The sequence below is a fragment of the Piliocolobus tephrosceles genome, chromosome 1 (assembly GCF_002776525.5).
Source record: "Piliocolobus tephrosceles isolate RC106 chromosome 1, ASM277652v3, whole genome shotgun sequence".
NCBI classification, from domain to species: Eukaryota; Metazoa; Chordata; class Mammalia; order Primates; family Cercopithecidae; genus Piliocolobus; species Piliocolobus tephrosceles.
Genome location: NC_045434.1, coordinates 112,639,581 through 112,655,765, shown reverse-complemented (window position 1 = coordinate 112,655,765; position 16,185 = coordinate 112,639,581). Strand labels below are relative to the sequence as shown.

At 53.2% G+C, this 16,185-nt stretch overlaps 1 protein-coding gene across 3 annotated transcripts in view; it reads right to left on the bottom strand.

Moving 5' to 3' along the window:
* Positions 1-2,080: 2,080 nt before the first annotated feature.
* The window catches only part of TMCC2 (transmembrane and coiled-coil domain family 2), a 30,876-nt gene continuing 16,771 nt past the window's right edge, over positions 2,081-16,185 (bottom strand). For 2 of the 3 annotated variants that reach the window (XM_026450912.1, XM_023186873.2), the window contains exons 2-4: positions 5,523-6,457; positions 4,170-4,305; positions 2,081-3,610 (exon numbers count right to left, since the gene is read on the bottom strand). In XM_026450912.1, coding sequence (XP_026306697.1) covers positions 3,299-3,610; positions 4,170-4,305; positions 5,523-6,457 — 1,383 coding nt within the window. In that variant the 3' untranslated portion in view covers positions 2,081-3,298. Of the gene's footprint in view, positions 3,611-4,169; positions 4,306-5,522; positions 6,458-7,347; positions 7,521-16,185 lie in introns of those variants that run through there. The other variant, XM_023186872.2, reaches the window with a different exon arrangement.

Below are 16,185 nucleotides of genomic sequence, written 5' to 3'. Positions count from 1 at the left end.
GCCTGTGTTGTCTGCCTGCTTTGCTGTTTGCCAGGGCTGCACCTGTTGTAGCCCTATAGTTTTGATGAGGTTGGCAGGGAGTGCCAGCTCGTACGGGCATGGTAAACATGCCACCTGCCTGCTCAGTGCTGCCAGAGCAGTAATGTGCCAATTCCAGCATGAATTCTTAGCTACTCCCTCCCTAGTGGACCCAGGCTGACGGGGGCATATCAGCCTGGCTGAGACCTCCAGACCCTCAGGTGAGGGGCTGGCACCTGCATGACAGATGCTCTGGAAAGGACCTGCCTTTTGGCCCTGCATTCTGAAGGAGAATGGTCCCCAGCAGAGGAGGCAACCCCAGTGAAGGCCAGGTTGAAGTGGGGACAATGCACTCCCTTTTTCTTTCTTTTTTTTTTTAAATTTGAGACGGAGTTTCACTCTTGTTGCCCAGGCTGGAGTGCAATGGCACAATCTTGGCTCACTGCAACCTCTGCCTCCCAGGTTCAAATGATTCTCCTGCCTCAGCCTCCCCAAGTAGCTGGGATTATAGGCATGTGCCACCACGCCCGGCTAATTTTGTATTTTTAGCAGAGATGGGGTTTCACCATGTTGGTCAGGCTGGGCTCAAATTCCTGACCTCAGGTGATCCACCCACCTCGGCCTCCCAAAGTGCTGGGATTACAGGGGTAACCCACCATGCCGGGCTGCACTCCCTTTTTTCCAAAGGGCGAGAAGGCTCAAACACAAACAAGGAAGCGTCAGTGAGCATCAGCGTTCAGGATGGGCAGGGCTTTATTAGACACGTTGTCATGATAAGGCAAACACAGGCTGGTGTTCTGTCCTTTTTGCAGATGACCCTGTGTAGCTGGGGCTGGTCTTCCCCCACCTCCTCTGTTCGCTGTCAGTCTCAGGATCAGCTGAGCATGCCTGCCACCCTCCTTCCCTTTTTCCTCCTCCCTTTCAGTGTGGGCTGTGGTTGGCAGTGACATTTAATTCAGGGAAGGCGCCTGACCTTGGGGAGGAATGTGGGAAATGTCTGCAGACTGGGGCAGTCACCCCCCACCTGGAGCCCAGGAATGTGGGCTCTAGGCCACCTGTGGCCCCCAAGGGAGGTGAGTGCAGGGTCCAGGAATGACACTGTTGGAAGACCCTAGCAAGGTCACCTAGTGAAACTCCTACATTGTACAGAGGGTAAGCATGAGCCACCAATGCCCACCCCCGTGGCACCAGCACAGCCTTCTCTCCAATCTGGTGATGGCACTGTCCCTGACTCTTGGTGTCTCCTCAAGCCTGAGGCCACAAGTACAGTGGCAACTTTTGATTTGTCAGACCCACAGAACTGCAGAAAGTCCAAGCCCTTCGGAGTGAGCTGCTGCACATCCTCTATCACTGATGTGGAGACTGAGGTGCAGACAGATGTGAGTTGGCTGCCATCTACTCACTATGGGCCAGGACCCAGGTCTCTGGGGTGGGTGCATTTCCCACCATCCCTCCTGTTCCCGATGCTGGAAGTCAGCATCTCCTCTTCATCCCAGCAGGGAGATTCAGGTGGCCTCTCCGAAACTCCCACAGGATTACTGCTGGGAGTGCAGTGCCTTCTGGGGTGCCCATCTGTGTGAACTGCCGGGAGTGGGCGCTGTAGCCACAGAGGGCCTGGTCACTACACTCAAGCCCACGCTCCAGCACCTGGAGAGCAGGTGCTCTGTGCTCTGGCTGACCGCTGAGAAAACCAAGCTAACTCCAGCAGCTGCCTTCTTTCGGGCTGCACTGGGAGAAAAGGTTAGAGTAAGGACTCTGCTGCCCTCTCGTGGCCCCACTTGGGCATTACTGCTGTCATTCAGGCTGCTGGCAGCTCAACTGCTCCGAGCTATGGAAATCTCTCTCCTAATTGCCCTCCCATGGACTCCAAGAGGCCTGGATGGGGTGTATACCATTCCTCCTATCACACCACTTAGGCCATGCCTTGTTCCTTGTCGGATCCTGGAGGAAGAGGGCCTCAGGTCAACAGATGACGCCCAGCCTGTTACCCAGAATGCTTGGGTGTGGGGAGACACCTGGTGGTTCCCACAGACACAACCTAATCAACCAACACCAGACAGGATGGTTTGAAAATTTAGAGGATATTTATTTCTCAGGAAGGTGCACAACAGCTGGCAGGCACTGCTTTCCCTGCTCTAGGGGATTCCTCTCTCCTTTTCCAAGAAATCCCCTCTCTTCTTGGAAGTGCCCATGGGAGGCTGGGATGTGAAAAGAAACCATACACAACACTCCAGAGCCTTAAAAAAATAAAACAACAACCTCCTCCACATGAATACACACTTACAAAATAAATAGACAGATAAAAGAGGCCACACGCCTCCCATCCCGGCTGTAGGGCTGCTTGGGGAGAGAGGGGCTGAGTGGCTTGGTCCCACTTCTCCCAGCCAGGATGATCCAGAGGCTAAAGGGAATGGAAGGGCCCTGGCTTCAGAGAGGACAGGGCAGGACCTCTCCCGGTGCTCAGCAGGGAAGACGCTGGGAGCATGGGTAGGGAACAAAAGAACAAATAAATAAATAAATAGAACCCAACAGCACTCCCAGAGGCCTAAGGGCTTAGGGTGAGGCTCAGGGGGGCCCTGGGGCCTGTTTCCCTGAAAATAGCAGATCCAGTACAGGCAGAAAGAACAGCAGGGAAAACACAAGCCACACCCACCTGGCCTGCAGAGCCCAGCCCCAGAAGGAGGCCACAAATCAGCTCTACAGGGAGGAGGGGTGGGGTTGGGGGTGCTGAGCTCCACACTAGCTGCTCTGAGCCTGCTCTCTGGCTCTAGAGGTGCCTGAAGGCTAGGGACCCTCCCATCCCTGTGTTCTCTGAGGCCAGCAGAGCCTCCTCCCTCACTCTCCAGCCTTCATCCTCACCATCTCTACCAGAGGAAACCGTAGCTATCTCTGAGGTGGGCTCTTTCCTAGGAAAGTTGAGGCAGAGCCCTCTCCTCTTATTCTTAATGGCCTTCCTGACCCGGGGCATCCTGAGGGTCAGCTGGGAGAAGTCCTTGTGTAACTATAAATAATCAAAACAATCCAATCCCGTGTCCACCTCTGCTCCACTTGGCCACAGGTGCCCCCACTATATCCAGCCAGGGCTGCATTCTAAGCTCCCTTCAGGCCGACAGGGAGAAGGTGTCAGACAGAAGCAAGTACAGAGAAGGGGACAGGAGCTGCTGGAATGGACAGTTTGGGCAGGAGGCCAAACTGGACACATGAAGAAGTCCAAGGGTCCCTCCTGGAGCAGTGTGGCCCGCTGGGGGCCGGAGAGCACAGGGTCGGCATGGCTGGCCACTCAGCTGGGCAGCAACACGTGCTCCAGGAGGTAGGTGAGGGAGTCCCAGTGCTTCCAGAGGAGGAACAGGACGAGGACCAGGAGGGCGGTGCTGGTGATGCGCAGGCGTGTCTTCATGAGGGGCGTGATGAAGTTGGCGACGGTGGACACGAACACCAGCAGCACGGCCATGAGCGCCAGGATCACGTTGATGAACTTGCCCAGCAGCGCCCGCGCGTTGGCGTTCTCCACGCCCTCCAGCTGCACCACCTGCTGCTGTTGCTGCTGCAGCTCCAGCTTGGTGACCCGGGTCAGGCAGGACTCCACGGCCTCCTGCGGGGGGCAGAGGGGCTGGCATGTGGGTGCTCAGGATGGGCAGGACCCCTAGCCTGAAAATCTACCTACCCCACTGGGAAGGTGCCTGTAACGAAGCCTCCTCTCCAAAGGCCAGGAGGAGTGGAGGTTGACTACCTGTAACTTGGGTCAGAGCCCTCTAAGGATGACTCTCTGGGGAGGATGCTAGGAAATGAGAGTCTTGATTACTAGGGATGGAGAGGAGCTGGCCCAATCCCAGCTAGCTCCCTCTTGAGGCAGGCTGGAGCCTGGGAACTCCAATTACTCATTTGCAACGCTGCCATCAAAGAGGTAGGGGGCATGGCGGCCCTTGCCCTGTGGGCTTGCCTCTGCACAGTGCATGCTCTCAGCTTCAGGCCTGTCTTGCTCATCTACACTCGGCCCCCGCTATGCTGCCCTCTTCGTCCACGTGCCTATCTGCCCTGGCCAACAGGCCAGCCTGTGTCTATCGTGCCCCACCAGACAAGAATCCTAACCCTCTGGCTGCTGCCAGCTCTACCAGCACATCTGGGGCCTCCCACGGTTGCCCTGGCCATACCTGGATGTCCCGCGCCCTCTCATAGGACTGGTAGGCCACCTTCTCCTCCATGCTGGCCAGCTCCTGCTTCAGGTTCGTCATCTCGTTCTGGTGAAGCTCAGTCAGGTCGTTGAGCTGCTCCTCCAGCCGCTCATACCTGGCAGAGGGAGAGAGTGACACCAGTCCTGGCTCCCCGAGCCTCCCTTCTCTCCCATGGTTGATTCATTCATTCTCTCAATAAACAATGACTCAGCCCACCCCACGTGTCCAGCTCTGCTCTGTTCTAATTTTAACAGCAACAACAATGAAGCTACTCTTTACACAGCACTTAGGTGCAGGCATTGTGCTAAGCGTCTTGCCTACATGACCTCATAGGATCCTCCCCGCAATCCCATGAGATAGGTGCCAGTGTCATCTCCATTTTACAGTGGAGAAGACTGAGGTGTGGAGGCTGAGGAGCTGCCTAGGATCACACAGCTCATGAAGGGAGGAGTTAAGGATTGGCCAACTTCAACCTGGGCTCTTAAGCCCTGGGCTCAGATGCTCTCTGGGTACCAGGGATACATGGGTGTGGAGGACACAATCCCTGCTCTGAAGGCACAAAATAGTGTAAGATGACTATTATGTGAGGAGTGGATAATTTTTAGGTGGGGCTCCCCTTCAATCTTCCAAACCTTCTTCGTATATATGGAGAAGAAAAAGAGAAAGTGCTAGCTAAGGAGAAGATCCCCCTGTGAGCCCAGGGAGCGAGCGGCAAGTACTGCAGAGGCACACAGCAAAGGGCAGCACAGGGCCGAAGGGAGACACAGAAGGAGAGGCCGAGAGACGCCAGCTCCGTTGCAGGCTGGCCCCAGGAGCTCCGACTGGAGGTTCAAGTTTCCCAAGTTACACAGTCATATGCTTCAACTTTACAGGTCTGGACTCATTATATCTTTACGACCCTATGAAGAAGAGATTAATGTCATCCCTGACTTGAGGTCAGGAGATCGAGACCAGCCTGACCAACATGGTGAAACCCTGTCTCTACTAAAAATACAAAAAAATTAGCTGCGTGTGGTGGTGCGGGCCTATAATTCCAGCTACTCAGGAGGCTGAGGCAGGAGAATCGCTTCAACCCAGGAGGCGGAGGTTACAGTGAGCTGAGATCGTGCCACTGCACTCCAGCCTGGGCAACAGAAAGACTCTGTCTCCAAAAAAAAAAGAAAAAGAAAAAAAAGAAGGCTCCTTAGGGCCTCATGCTGGCCCCTTCCAGCCGCCAGGACGCTGCAGATGCTCCTCTGACTGCCTCCACACCCTGGGTCTGAAATCCAGTGCTCCTTGCCTCATTCCAGGTCCGGCTGGACTGCAGGAGGGGCTGGCTGGGCAGGCACCTACCTGTAGCGCTCCTCCTGCAGGCACTGGGTCATGTAGGTGTAGTCCCTCTGCAGCTGAGTCTTCAGGTCTTCCATGGAGTCCTCCAGGTGAGACTGTCCCTCCTTGATCTCCCGTAGCTCTTCCAGCAGAGCATCCAGGTTTCCAGGAGCACCATACAGTGCACTGGACTTAGGGCTCCCCAGTGCTCCGCTGGGCCCAGCCCCCGAGTTGCTGCCTGCCCCGGCTGAGCTGGCGCTGGCACTGGAGCACTCGTCATCACTGCCATATTTGGGGCTGGAGACGAGTGTGGCACTGCCGCTCAGTGCCCGGGCTGCCTCCTCGGGAGGCCCATCTTCCAGGGGGTCCTTCAGGTGAGCGATGTTGTCAGCACTGCCAAACTTGTTGCGGATGAGGCTGGCAAACTCCCGGGGCTTGGACACCACGGCGGTGTGGGTAGCCTGCGAGAGACCGGAGAGGCTGCCCTTGACGCCCTCCACCACGCCGCCCCCGAAGCCACTGATGCCTGCGCGCACGTTGGCGCCTACGTCCTTCAGCCCCTGCTGCATGTCCCGCAGCACGTCCTTGGGCTGCCGCGAGGGCCCATTCTGCTCAATCTCCTTCAGGCGCCGGCGGTAGTGCTCCAGCTTCTTGTGCAGCTGGGCAATGGTCTGGGCTGACTTCTGGTTCTTCTTCTCGAACACCTGCTTGATGCGCGACACCTGCTGCTTGTCCGCGTTGTTGGCCAGTTTCAGGTACTCTGCCACGTTGTCGTCGCGAGCCTCCTGCTCGATCTTGATCTGCTCGGTGATCTTCAGGATCTTCTGGTGCAGGTGGTCAATGGCGGCCTTGGTCCGCTGGGGGTCCGGTGCCCCGTCGGGCACATCCAGGCTGATGGGGCCGTCAGTGTCACCATGGCCGGCAGGGAGGCTCAGGGCCACCAGGTCTCCCTTGTCGACCTGTGGAAAGAGGCAGGCAGAGGAAGCATGGGTAAACCCTGAGACCACAGGAGTGCCCCTGGATGCCTCTGGACTTGGTTTTTCTACCTGGAAAATGGATGCAGGAGTCCAAAAGAAGACAACCACCACAAGAACTGTATTCCCTGACAGCCACTTACACAGGGCTCTCACATCTGCACTCTACCCAGTCCCCATAGCATCCCTAAAATGCAGTCTAGGCAGAGCTGCTCCTCTTTTGGTCCAGAAAGGTCAAGCAAGTTGTTCAGGGACACACGGCCAGGAAAGGACAGCACTTCCAGCCCAGAACTCTTTTATTTATTTGTTTGTTCATCTATTTATTTGAGACAGAGTCTCGTTCTGTTGCCCCAGCTGGACTGCAGTAGCGTGATCTCAGCTCACTGCACCCTCCACCTCCCTGGTTCAAGGGATTCTCCTGCCTCAGCCTCCTGAGAAGCTGGTATTACAGGCACCCACCACCATGCCTGGCTAATTTTTGTATTTTTAGTAGAGATGGGGTTTCACCGTGTTGGCCAGGCTGGTCTCGAACTCCTGACCTCAAGTGATCTGCCTGCCTTGGCCTCCCAAAGTGCTGGGATTATAGGTGTGAACCACTGCGCCTGGCCCCAGCCCAGAACTCTTAAAGCTCCAGCACATGGACCGGGCAGGTCTGAGGCCTCATTGGAGTCATGGGGTTGGATTTCTGAGGAATGAGACAAATTTTCTCTCTGGACTCAACCGCCTCATAAGGCCTCCCCCAGGCCTCTCCCTCAGGGCTGACCAAAGCCTACACTTGGTGTCCTGCCTGCCTGCCCTCGCCCACCCCATCTTCACTAACGCAGATCGGTGGGCCACCCTGCCTCTGCTGACACCTCTCCCAGGCCCTCCATTACCTTACAGCTCTCCAGAGTCATTGGTAACCTTTTCCGCTTCATAATGGTAGGAGCCCCCAGTCCTTCCTAGTCTCCAAGAATTGGGAGAGGAGCATGCCCCACCCCCACCCTGCTGGCCGGGTTCCCGAGGACTAAAGCCCCAGAAGGAACTCACAGGCCAAGGGAAGCGGGGACCAGTTTGGGGGCCTGAGGCTACCAGCCGCCCAGCTTTTGCAGAGGGTGAATGCGTAGGAAGGAAATGACAGCCCCCTTTACTCCCCACCAGGCGGGCAGGCTTTCTGAGTGCATCAGGGTGGCACCAAAGTTGGAGAGACAAGGAAAGGAGAAGAGAGACTAAGAAAGGATGAGGGGGAGGGAGAGAAAGGAAGGAAAAGGTCGCAGGAGATAGGAAAGATGAGAAATGTAAGATGGGCTGAAAGCGGGGAGGCCTGAGCCCCGCTCCCCTGGCGCCTGGTTCCCCTCAGCCTGTTGGAGGATCTTTCTGTCCACAGCTGAGTCCCCAGTGTCTTATCGCCATGCAACAACGGAAGCAGCAGGAAATGGCTCAACCCTATGTATTTTTACACACAGCACACCCCAAGCAAGGCTGGGTCAGATCATTCGCCCTTAGTATGTACGGGAGGGGGCAGGGGTGTGGTCAGATATATGTGAGGGAAGGGGTTAAACACAAAGAAAGTGGCCCAGTCTAACATGCACCGGAAATGGAAACAGTCCCTGCCAACAACAGGCATAAGTCACTTGGCTTGATCCTGCCAAGGTGCAAAGTTATTGGGAAACATGATTGAAAACAATAGCCCTGCCAAACTCAGGAGCCGGGGGAGGGCCGCTCCTCTGTGGGCTTCCACTGGGGCTTTTCCAGGTTACACTTCCCCCTGGGGATGCTGGGGACAACCACAACCCCGTCCCTAATCTCTCCTGAAGTCAGGACTTCCCTCTTATGTTTGCTTTGGGCCCCTCATCCCCTCTTGCCCTCCCAGCAGGTGCTCATACCTTCAGGACTCTGCTTCTCAGAATTTCTCACCTTTCATACCCACAGTCTCCCTTAAGTGATCTGCTCCAAGGTCAAACTGTCACCGCAGCCTGACTTAAAACCCTACCCTGCAATTAGGCTGCTTCCTCCTGCCTTGTTCCCTGTAGTGACAGCAAAAAGCCCATCTCTCCATTTTCCTGACCTTCAGTGTCCGCGCTGACAAAATGGGGGTAATCATAGCTACTCTCAGGCCTTTTGTGAGGGCTATACAAGATGATGTCTGGCAAGCACTTGGCATAGTGCAGCATACAGAAGGTGCTCATTAAATGCTGAGTCTGATTCTGGGCAGCGTAATCCCTTTTTTCCCCTGGGAGAAAAAATGCCTGCAATCAAGCTGGTCTAAATTTATTTCAGAGATTATACCAACAAATTTACTCCGTATTGCTAGAACTACATAAAATTAAGGGTTTTTTTTGGAGACAGGGTCTCACTCTGTTGCCCAGGCTGGAATGCAGTGGCACCATCTCAGCTCACTGCAACCTCGGCCTCCTGGGTTCAAGTGATTCTCCTGCCTCAGCTTCCCGAGTAGCTGGGATTACAAGCATGAGCCACCACGTCCAGCTATTTTTTCTGTGTTTTTAATAGAAATGGGGTTTCGCCATGTTGGCCAGGCTGCTCTTGAACTCCTTATTTCAGGGGATCCACCCGCCTCGGCCTCCCAAAGTGCTGGGATTACAGGCCTGAGTCACTGCGCCCGGCCCCAAATTAAGTTTTATAGGCAACACACGGCCTTTGATGTTACAGAATCTGGCTCTCTTATAAAGCTGCTGCCCTTTCCACAGATGCCCAGCTCTCTATCACTCTCCTCCTGGGAGAAAGAATATCTAGAAAACGGGTTCTGAGTCTGGCTGCATCACTGCCATTTGCTCATCTTTGTAACAGGGAGAGAGTCTGTCCCACCTACTTAGGGGGAGAGTGGGAGGAGCTAATAAGCAACGGATGTGAAATGCTGTGAAAAGCAAAAGTGCTTTAGGACCACATGGGAGTGTAAAATAGCAAAGTCTCCACCTGCCGTGGCTCCTTCCTGGCAGCTTGGCCCTCTCGTCCCTTGAACTGGCATCTTTCTGGCTTACAAATGGAAAGCTTGAACACAACAGAGTTCAAGCTGGCTGTGAAATGCCCATTAATGAGAGGAGAAGAGACACTCCTGGGAAAAACAGCTGGGGCCTGATGGTGGGTGCAGAGGCCTGGGCTGAAGCCCTGGCTCCCTCGCCCACCCCTCTTCTCTACCCTAGGACCCAGACTTGAGTCTAACAGTCCTGCAGCAGGACACCAGCTCCTTCCATCCCTCCATGGAGGCCTGGACACCTCCTTGGTGACATGAAGGTCTGCAATGCCTGGATTGAGCGGGTCAGTCTCCAGTCACAGAACATATCCCCATTTTATTCTCTTCCCTGTGGAGGACTCAGCTCCACTGGCTTCCAGAAAGGTGGCATATTTTCCCTATGGCCTCTGGGCTCTTCTCTTTTTCTCAAATTCTAAATGTTTTGGAAAAGGATAAGGATAACAATTACAGTTGGCCTTCTATATCTGAGAATTCCACATCCATGGATTCAACCAACCATGGATTAAAATAATAACAATAATACAAATTTTAAAATACAGGGGCCAGGCGCAGTGGCTCACACCTGCCAGCACTTTGGAAGGCCAAGGCGGGCAGGTCACCTGAGGTTAGGAGTTCGAGACCAGCCTGGCCAACATGGTAAAACCCTGTCTCTACTAACAATACAAAAATTAGCTGGGTGTGGGATGTGGTGGCGGGCGCCTGTAGTCCCAGCTACTCGGGAGGCTGAGGTAGGAGATTGGCGTGAACCCAGGAGGCGGAGCTTGCGGTGAACCGAGATTGTGCCACTGCACTCCAGCCTGGGCGACAGAGTGAGACTCCATCTCAAAGAAAAAACAAAATTAGCTGGGTGTGGTGGTGTGTTCTGGTTGTTCCAGCTACTCGGGAGGCTGAGGCAGAAGAATCACTTGAACCTGGGAGGTGGAAGTTGCAGTGAGCCAAGACTGCACCACTGCACTCCAGCCTGGGTGACAGAGACTCTGTCTCAAAAACAAAAAAACAGTGTAACAACTATTTTCTATTTTCTTAGTATTTACATTGTACTAGGTATTGTAAGTAATCTAGAGATGACTTAAAGGAAGGATGTGTGTAGGTTCTATGCAAATACTACACCATTTACTGTATGAGACTTAAGCAATCTGGAGTTTTGGTATCTGCAGGGGGTCTTGGAACCAATCTCCTTCAGACACTAACATTTCTTGACATACTTCAGACTTGTCTCTAAGTGTTTACACCTATTAATTCATTTAATCCCAGTATTAACCTCACAAGATGGGTAGCACTATTATTTCCATTTTACAGGAGAGAAAACCAAGGCCTACAGATATAACTTGCCCAAGACTACACAACTAGTAAGTAAAGAACCTAGAATATAAATCCTGTCTGGCTCCAAAACTCAGGGCCTAACCTCACCTTGGAGGGCTGGGTAGCTCTGACAGATCCACAGCTTCAGATACCTTTGGCTAGGAGAGCTGGCCCTCTGCCACCTTTTCAGGAAGCAAGAGAGTCTAATCAGTGGTTGTCAACCACAGCCCAGCCTCACTCCACAGCAATGAAATTGGAATTTCATACAGCTAAGACTGCAGGCTCTTTTTGTTTTTTGTTGAGACAGAATCACTCTGTTGTCCAGGCTGGAGTGCAGTAAGGCAATCACAGTTCACTGCAGCCTTGACCTCCCCAGGCTCAAGTGCTCCTCCCACCTCAGCCTCCCCAGCAGCAAGGACTACAGGTACATGCCACCACACCTGGCTAATTTGTGTTATTTTTTTGTAGAGACAGGGTTTTGCCATGTTGTCCAGGCTGGTCTCAAACCTCTGCGCTTAAGCGATCCTCTTGCCTTGGCCTCCTAAATTGCTGGGATTACAGGACTGAGCCATGCTGCGCTTGGCCAGACTGTAGGCTTTTACACCCCGCAAGAGCAAGGAAAAAGAAAGGAGTTCTCCCCAGCCCCATCCTGCCTTCTCCACATCTGAGGGCGTGCAAATCCTTAGAAATGTCCAAATACTGGCCACAGCATTTAAAATCACCTCTGAAGACTTATCACGGTGACATCTCCAGCCTTCCTCACTGGAGGTAACCCTTAATCTTACTGGTCTCCATGCAGACTTCCTTTGCCCACCCAGCCCCCTCTCGTGCTTAGGGGTGTGTGCGTGTACCTGCATGCATGTGTGCAAACCTGAGAACAAGAGAGAGAAGAGGTTTGTGTGTGTTGTGGGAGGTGGTGGGAGGTGCTTGAGGGAACACTCTGTGGGAGATACCAAGATCCTGTTTGTGGTTTTTGCTTTTAAGGCTGGAACACCTCGGCAACCACTTCCATCTGAATTAACTCCCTTCAATAACTCCCCGTGCCAACCGGAGACTTTTACTATGGACTCACCACGAGATCCTAATTGAGACTGAGCTCATCCGTGCTTGTAGCCTGGAGCCCAACCTCAGGAAAGCATCTAAGAGCTTCTCCCCAACACCAGCCTCCTCCTTAGATCACAGTCCCCACCCCACCCATCAGGGATGTAAAGAAGGACACAGGGATGTAGGCAGTTTGCCTGGAGCCCCAGACTGCACTGAGACACTCCTCAAATCAAGGATGGGGTAGCCTACCTCTGGGGTAAACCTCACATTTATCTCACTCGGATCTGCCCTCTTCACACACAGGCTGACCAAACCCAGGAAAGGTTATTTCAGTTTGGAGAACAAGGGAAACATCCTGCATGCTAACAGGAAATAGCAGACATCCCCCCATCCTTCCCCTCCAGGATCTTTAGTCCCTACCCCTATCCCTGGAGGGAACCCAAGACCTCCAGATCCCTGAGAGGCTGTGCTGTCTAGTTACAACTCTGAGAAGCAGAGTTGGAGCTGGCTGGGAAATCCCCACGAATGAGAAGAGACATTCCTGGGCCTGGTGTGTGGAGTGGCCTTGAGCTGGGATCCTGGTCCTCTTGCCAGCCCCTCTTCTCTACCCCTGGGTCAAGATTCCAGCCTGGGAGTCCTGCAGCAGGACACCAGCTTTTTCCTACCCTTCACAGAGGTTTACAATGCGTGGGATCTGCTGTTCGGTCTCCAATCACAAAACATCACTTTGCTCTCCCTCCCCGTGGAGGGAGCTGGCGTGTCTGAGGAAGGTGGGGAGCTCTCCGTGCCCTGCCTTCCGCGGCACACGTACCCAGGGTGACAGCTCCCTTTCAGGACTTGATGGAGAGAGGGCAACCAAGGTAAACAGAGCCAAGAAACTGGCAGACAGGGACAGGTACAAAGAGGGATTATGCTTTAACAAAGGAAAGAAAATTAGTGAACAAGAAAAAGATGAGAAAGCTGTTCAGAGTGCTGGAACAGGTCAGAGGGTGAGAAAAGGAAAAAGATTTGCCAAAAAGACCAGCGATGAGACAGGATACAGGGCCTGCGGAATGTAAAGGAAAGGGCTTTAAAGTTGGAGTTGGGCACTGATTTAGATCCTGGCTCTGTCACTTACCAGCTGAGAGCTATCACGATGAGGAGATGAAACACTGAGTAAAGGGCATAAAGCAGGTGCTTAGAAACAAATACGAACAAATTAAGAGACATTTCACACCCTTAGAATGATTATAATAATTTTTTTTTTTTTTTTTTGAGACAGGTTCTCACTCTGTGGCCTGGGCTGGAGTGCAATGGCATGATCATGGCTCACTGTAGCCTGGACGTCCCAGGCTTAAGCAATCCTCCCACCTCAGCCTCCTAAGTACCTGGGACCACAGGCATGAGTCACCGAGCCCAGACCCTAGTAATTTTTAAAAAGGAAGTAAGTGGGCTGCACACAGCGGCTCACACCTGTGGTCCCAGCACTTTTGGAGGCCAAAATGGGAAAATTACTTGAGCCCAGGAGTTTAAGACCAGCCTGGGCAACACAGCAAGACCTGTCTACCAAAAATAAAAGACAGCCAGGTGTGGCGGTGTGTGCCTATAGTCCCAGTTACTCAGGAAGCTGAGGCAGGAGGATGGCTTGAGTCCAGGAGTTCGAGGCTGCAGTGGGTTATGAACACACACACCACCGCACTCCAGCCTGGGCAACAGAGTGAGACCCTGCTTCAAAAAAAGGAATAAGTGTTGGTGAACATGTGCAGAAATTGGAAGCTTTGTGCAATGTACCTAAAATGGCACAGCTAATGTGGAAAATAGTTTGGGAGTTCCTCAAAAAATTAACATAGAATTACTTTATGACCCAGCAATTCCACTCCTAGATATTTTCAATGCCCGAAAGAATTGGAAATGAGTATTCAACACTGATCTGTACACAAATGCTCACAGCAGCAATATTCACAATAGCCAAAAGGAGGACATAACTCAGATGTCCGTTAACTGATGAGTGGGTCAACAAAATGTGGTACGTCTTATAACGAAATACTATTTGGCCATAAAAGAAATAGGTGTGGTGGCTCACTCCTGTAATCCCAGCACTTTGGGAGGCTGAGGAGGGCAGATCACCTGAGGTTGGGAGTTCAAGACCAGCCTGACCAACATGGAGAAACCCCATCTCTACTAAAAACACACAAAAAATTAGCTGGGCATGGTGGTGCATGCCTGTAATCTCAGCTACTCAGGAGGCCGAGGCAGGAGAATCGCTTGAACCTGGGAGGCGGAGGTTGTGGTGAGCCGAGATCGTGCCATTGTACTCCAGCCTGGGCAAGAAGAGCGAAGAGAGAAACTCAATCTCAAAAAAAAAAAAAAAAAAAAAGAAACAAAGTGCTGATAATGCTCCAACATGGGTGAACCTCAAAAACATTAGGCTAAGTGAAAGAAACCAGACAAGAAAGGCCATATAATGAATGATTCCATTATATGAAATATCCGGAATAGTTAAATCCACAGAGACAGAAAGCTGATTAGTGTTGCCAGGGGGCTCGGGTGAGCGTGAGGGAAGGAATGGGGAGTGACAACTTAATGGGTACAGGGTTTCCTTGGGGGTGCTGAAAATGTTTAGGAACTAGATGGAAGTGATGTTTCAACAACTGGGTGTGGACGGCCAGGGTCTTCCACTGGCCTGGGCCGCAGCTCCCACCGTTGTCCCATTACAGAGTGGGTCTGCAGGAGGATCTCTGGGTCCTTCAGCTCACCATGTCAGGTTTAGTAGAGCAGCAGCTCTTCCTGACACATTCCTAATCCCCCTGTCGTGCAGCTGGTCGACTAAAAAGAAGACCAGGACAGATTACTCAACCTCCAGTCACCAGCAGGCAGAAATGCCCAAGGTTCCCCAGCCCAAAGCAGGGCACAGGTGGGCTACACAGGCACCACTGCGCCTCTCTCCAAGCCATCAGAGTCCTGTTTGGTCCATGCCACCCAGCTGTCTATCCATGCCTGGCCACCAGCACCACACCTGGAGTTGTGGCCCCCACGCCATGACCTCCTCACCCAACCCCCTCCTGCCTGAGACAGGCTGGCCACTCCACAGGTACCTGACTCCAGATTAATCCCTGTGAATGGGCTGGGCAAGCTCTAAGAGGAGAACTGTGGAGGGAGAGTCATGCTTCTTCCATGATCCAACCACACCAGAATGCCCCGTGCTCAGGGACCCTACCAGTCAGGGCCATACATCTTGCTCTACACAAAGGCTGGGGGCTAAGAAGTGCTGATGAATGTCTGGATGAGCCACAGCTGGGATGTTCTCTCAAGTGTCCAAGACCCAACTTTCCCTATTCCTCTTCCTGCTCCAGTGAGACCTACCCTCAGCCCATGCACACCTGGGGGCTCCCCTCCACATGGCGTTGGTGGCACTCTGGACTCACCTCCCTGGCCCCTTTCACAACACTAAATTAAGCTGGATTAGGCTCTCTGCCAGATTATAAGGAGCTGCCGGATCACGGCTTCCCAGCCCTGGCTCCCATGGCCTTCCTGGGGCTCCCACCTCCTCCCAGGGCCTGAACTCAGTGTCCTCGTGTCAACCCGGCCCTGGACACGGGACACCGGTGCTTCCTCTCACACACTAGCCCAGCAGCCTGGATCCCTGAGATCCGGGAGGCACACAGTAGACACTGTTGGGACAGAAAGTATCCAGGCTTAAGTGAAGCTCTGTGGAGGGAGGGGAAGGGCACTAGCTATGTAAATTGGGAAATGTGAATCGTGGTTCTCTTTCTTCACAATGTAAATGCATTAAGCAGTTTTCAAGATGGACCACAGAAACAGCTGCCACTTGCAAAGAACATGTGCTCCATACCTGTGCTCCCAGTTGCACGAGAGATCTGTACCTCTGACCCTCCTCCTTCTGAGGCAGGCAGCCCCTTCCCAGACTCACAAAGAACCCCTATTAGGGTCCCCACAGCAGGCTGACAGGAAGGAAGGAGCCTTCTCGTGTTACCATCTGCTCAGGAGTTGGAAAGACAATATAAGGTCACTCTTAGATGGAAAAAAAAAAACACAAGGAAAAAGCTTTGAGGGTTCCTATGCTTCCCTTTAGGAAAGCAGGGCAGCCCAGTCATCCTGACAATGGAGTCAGGTGTCAACCCTGGCTGGTCTATGGGTCTAGACAAGCAGGCCGAGGCCCATGCAGAACACCGCTCCTGGGAGCAAGGCCTGGGCTTCCAGTGGGTCAGAGCCCAGCAGGCGAGTGTGGCCCCAGGGCTGGCAGGCCTGGGTGACTCAGCAGAGATGCTTCAATCTGCTGACTGCTGCCCCGTGACTCTGATTTCAGTGGCCCTCTCAGGAAAAAGAACACTCAGATTCCCTTTTTCTCCTCATTCCCAGATGGAAGGGGAGGTCAACCGGACTAGGATGGAGAGGA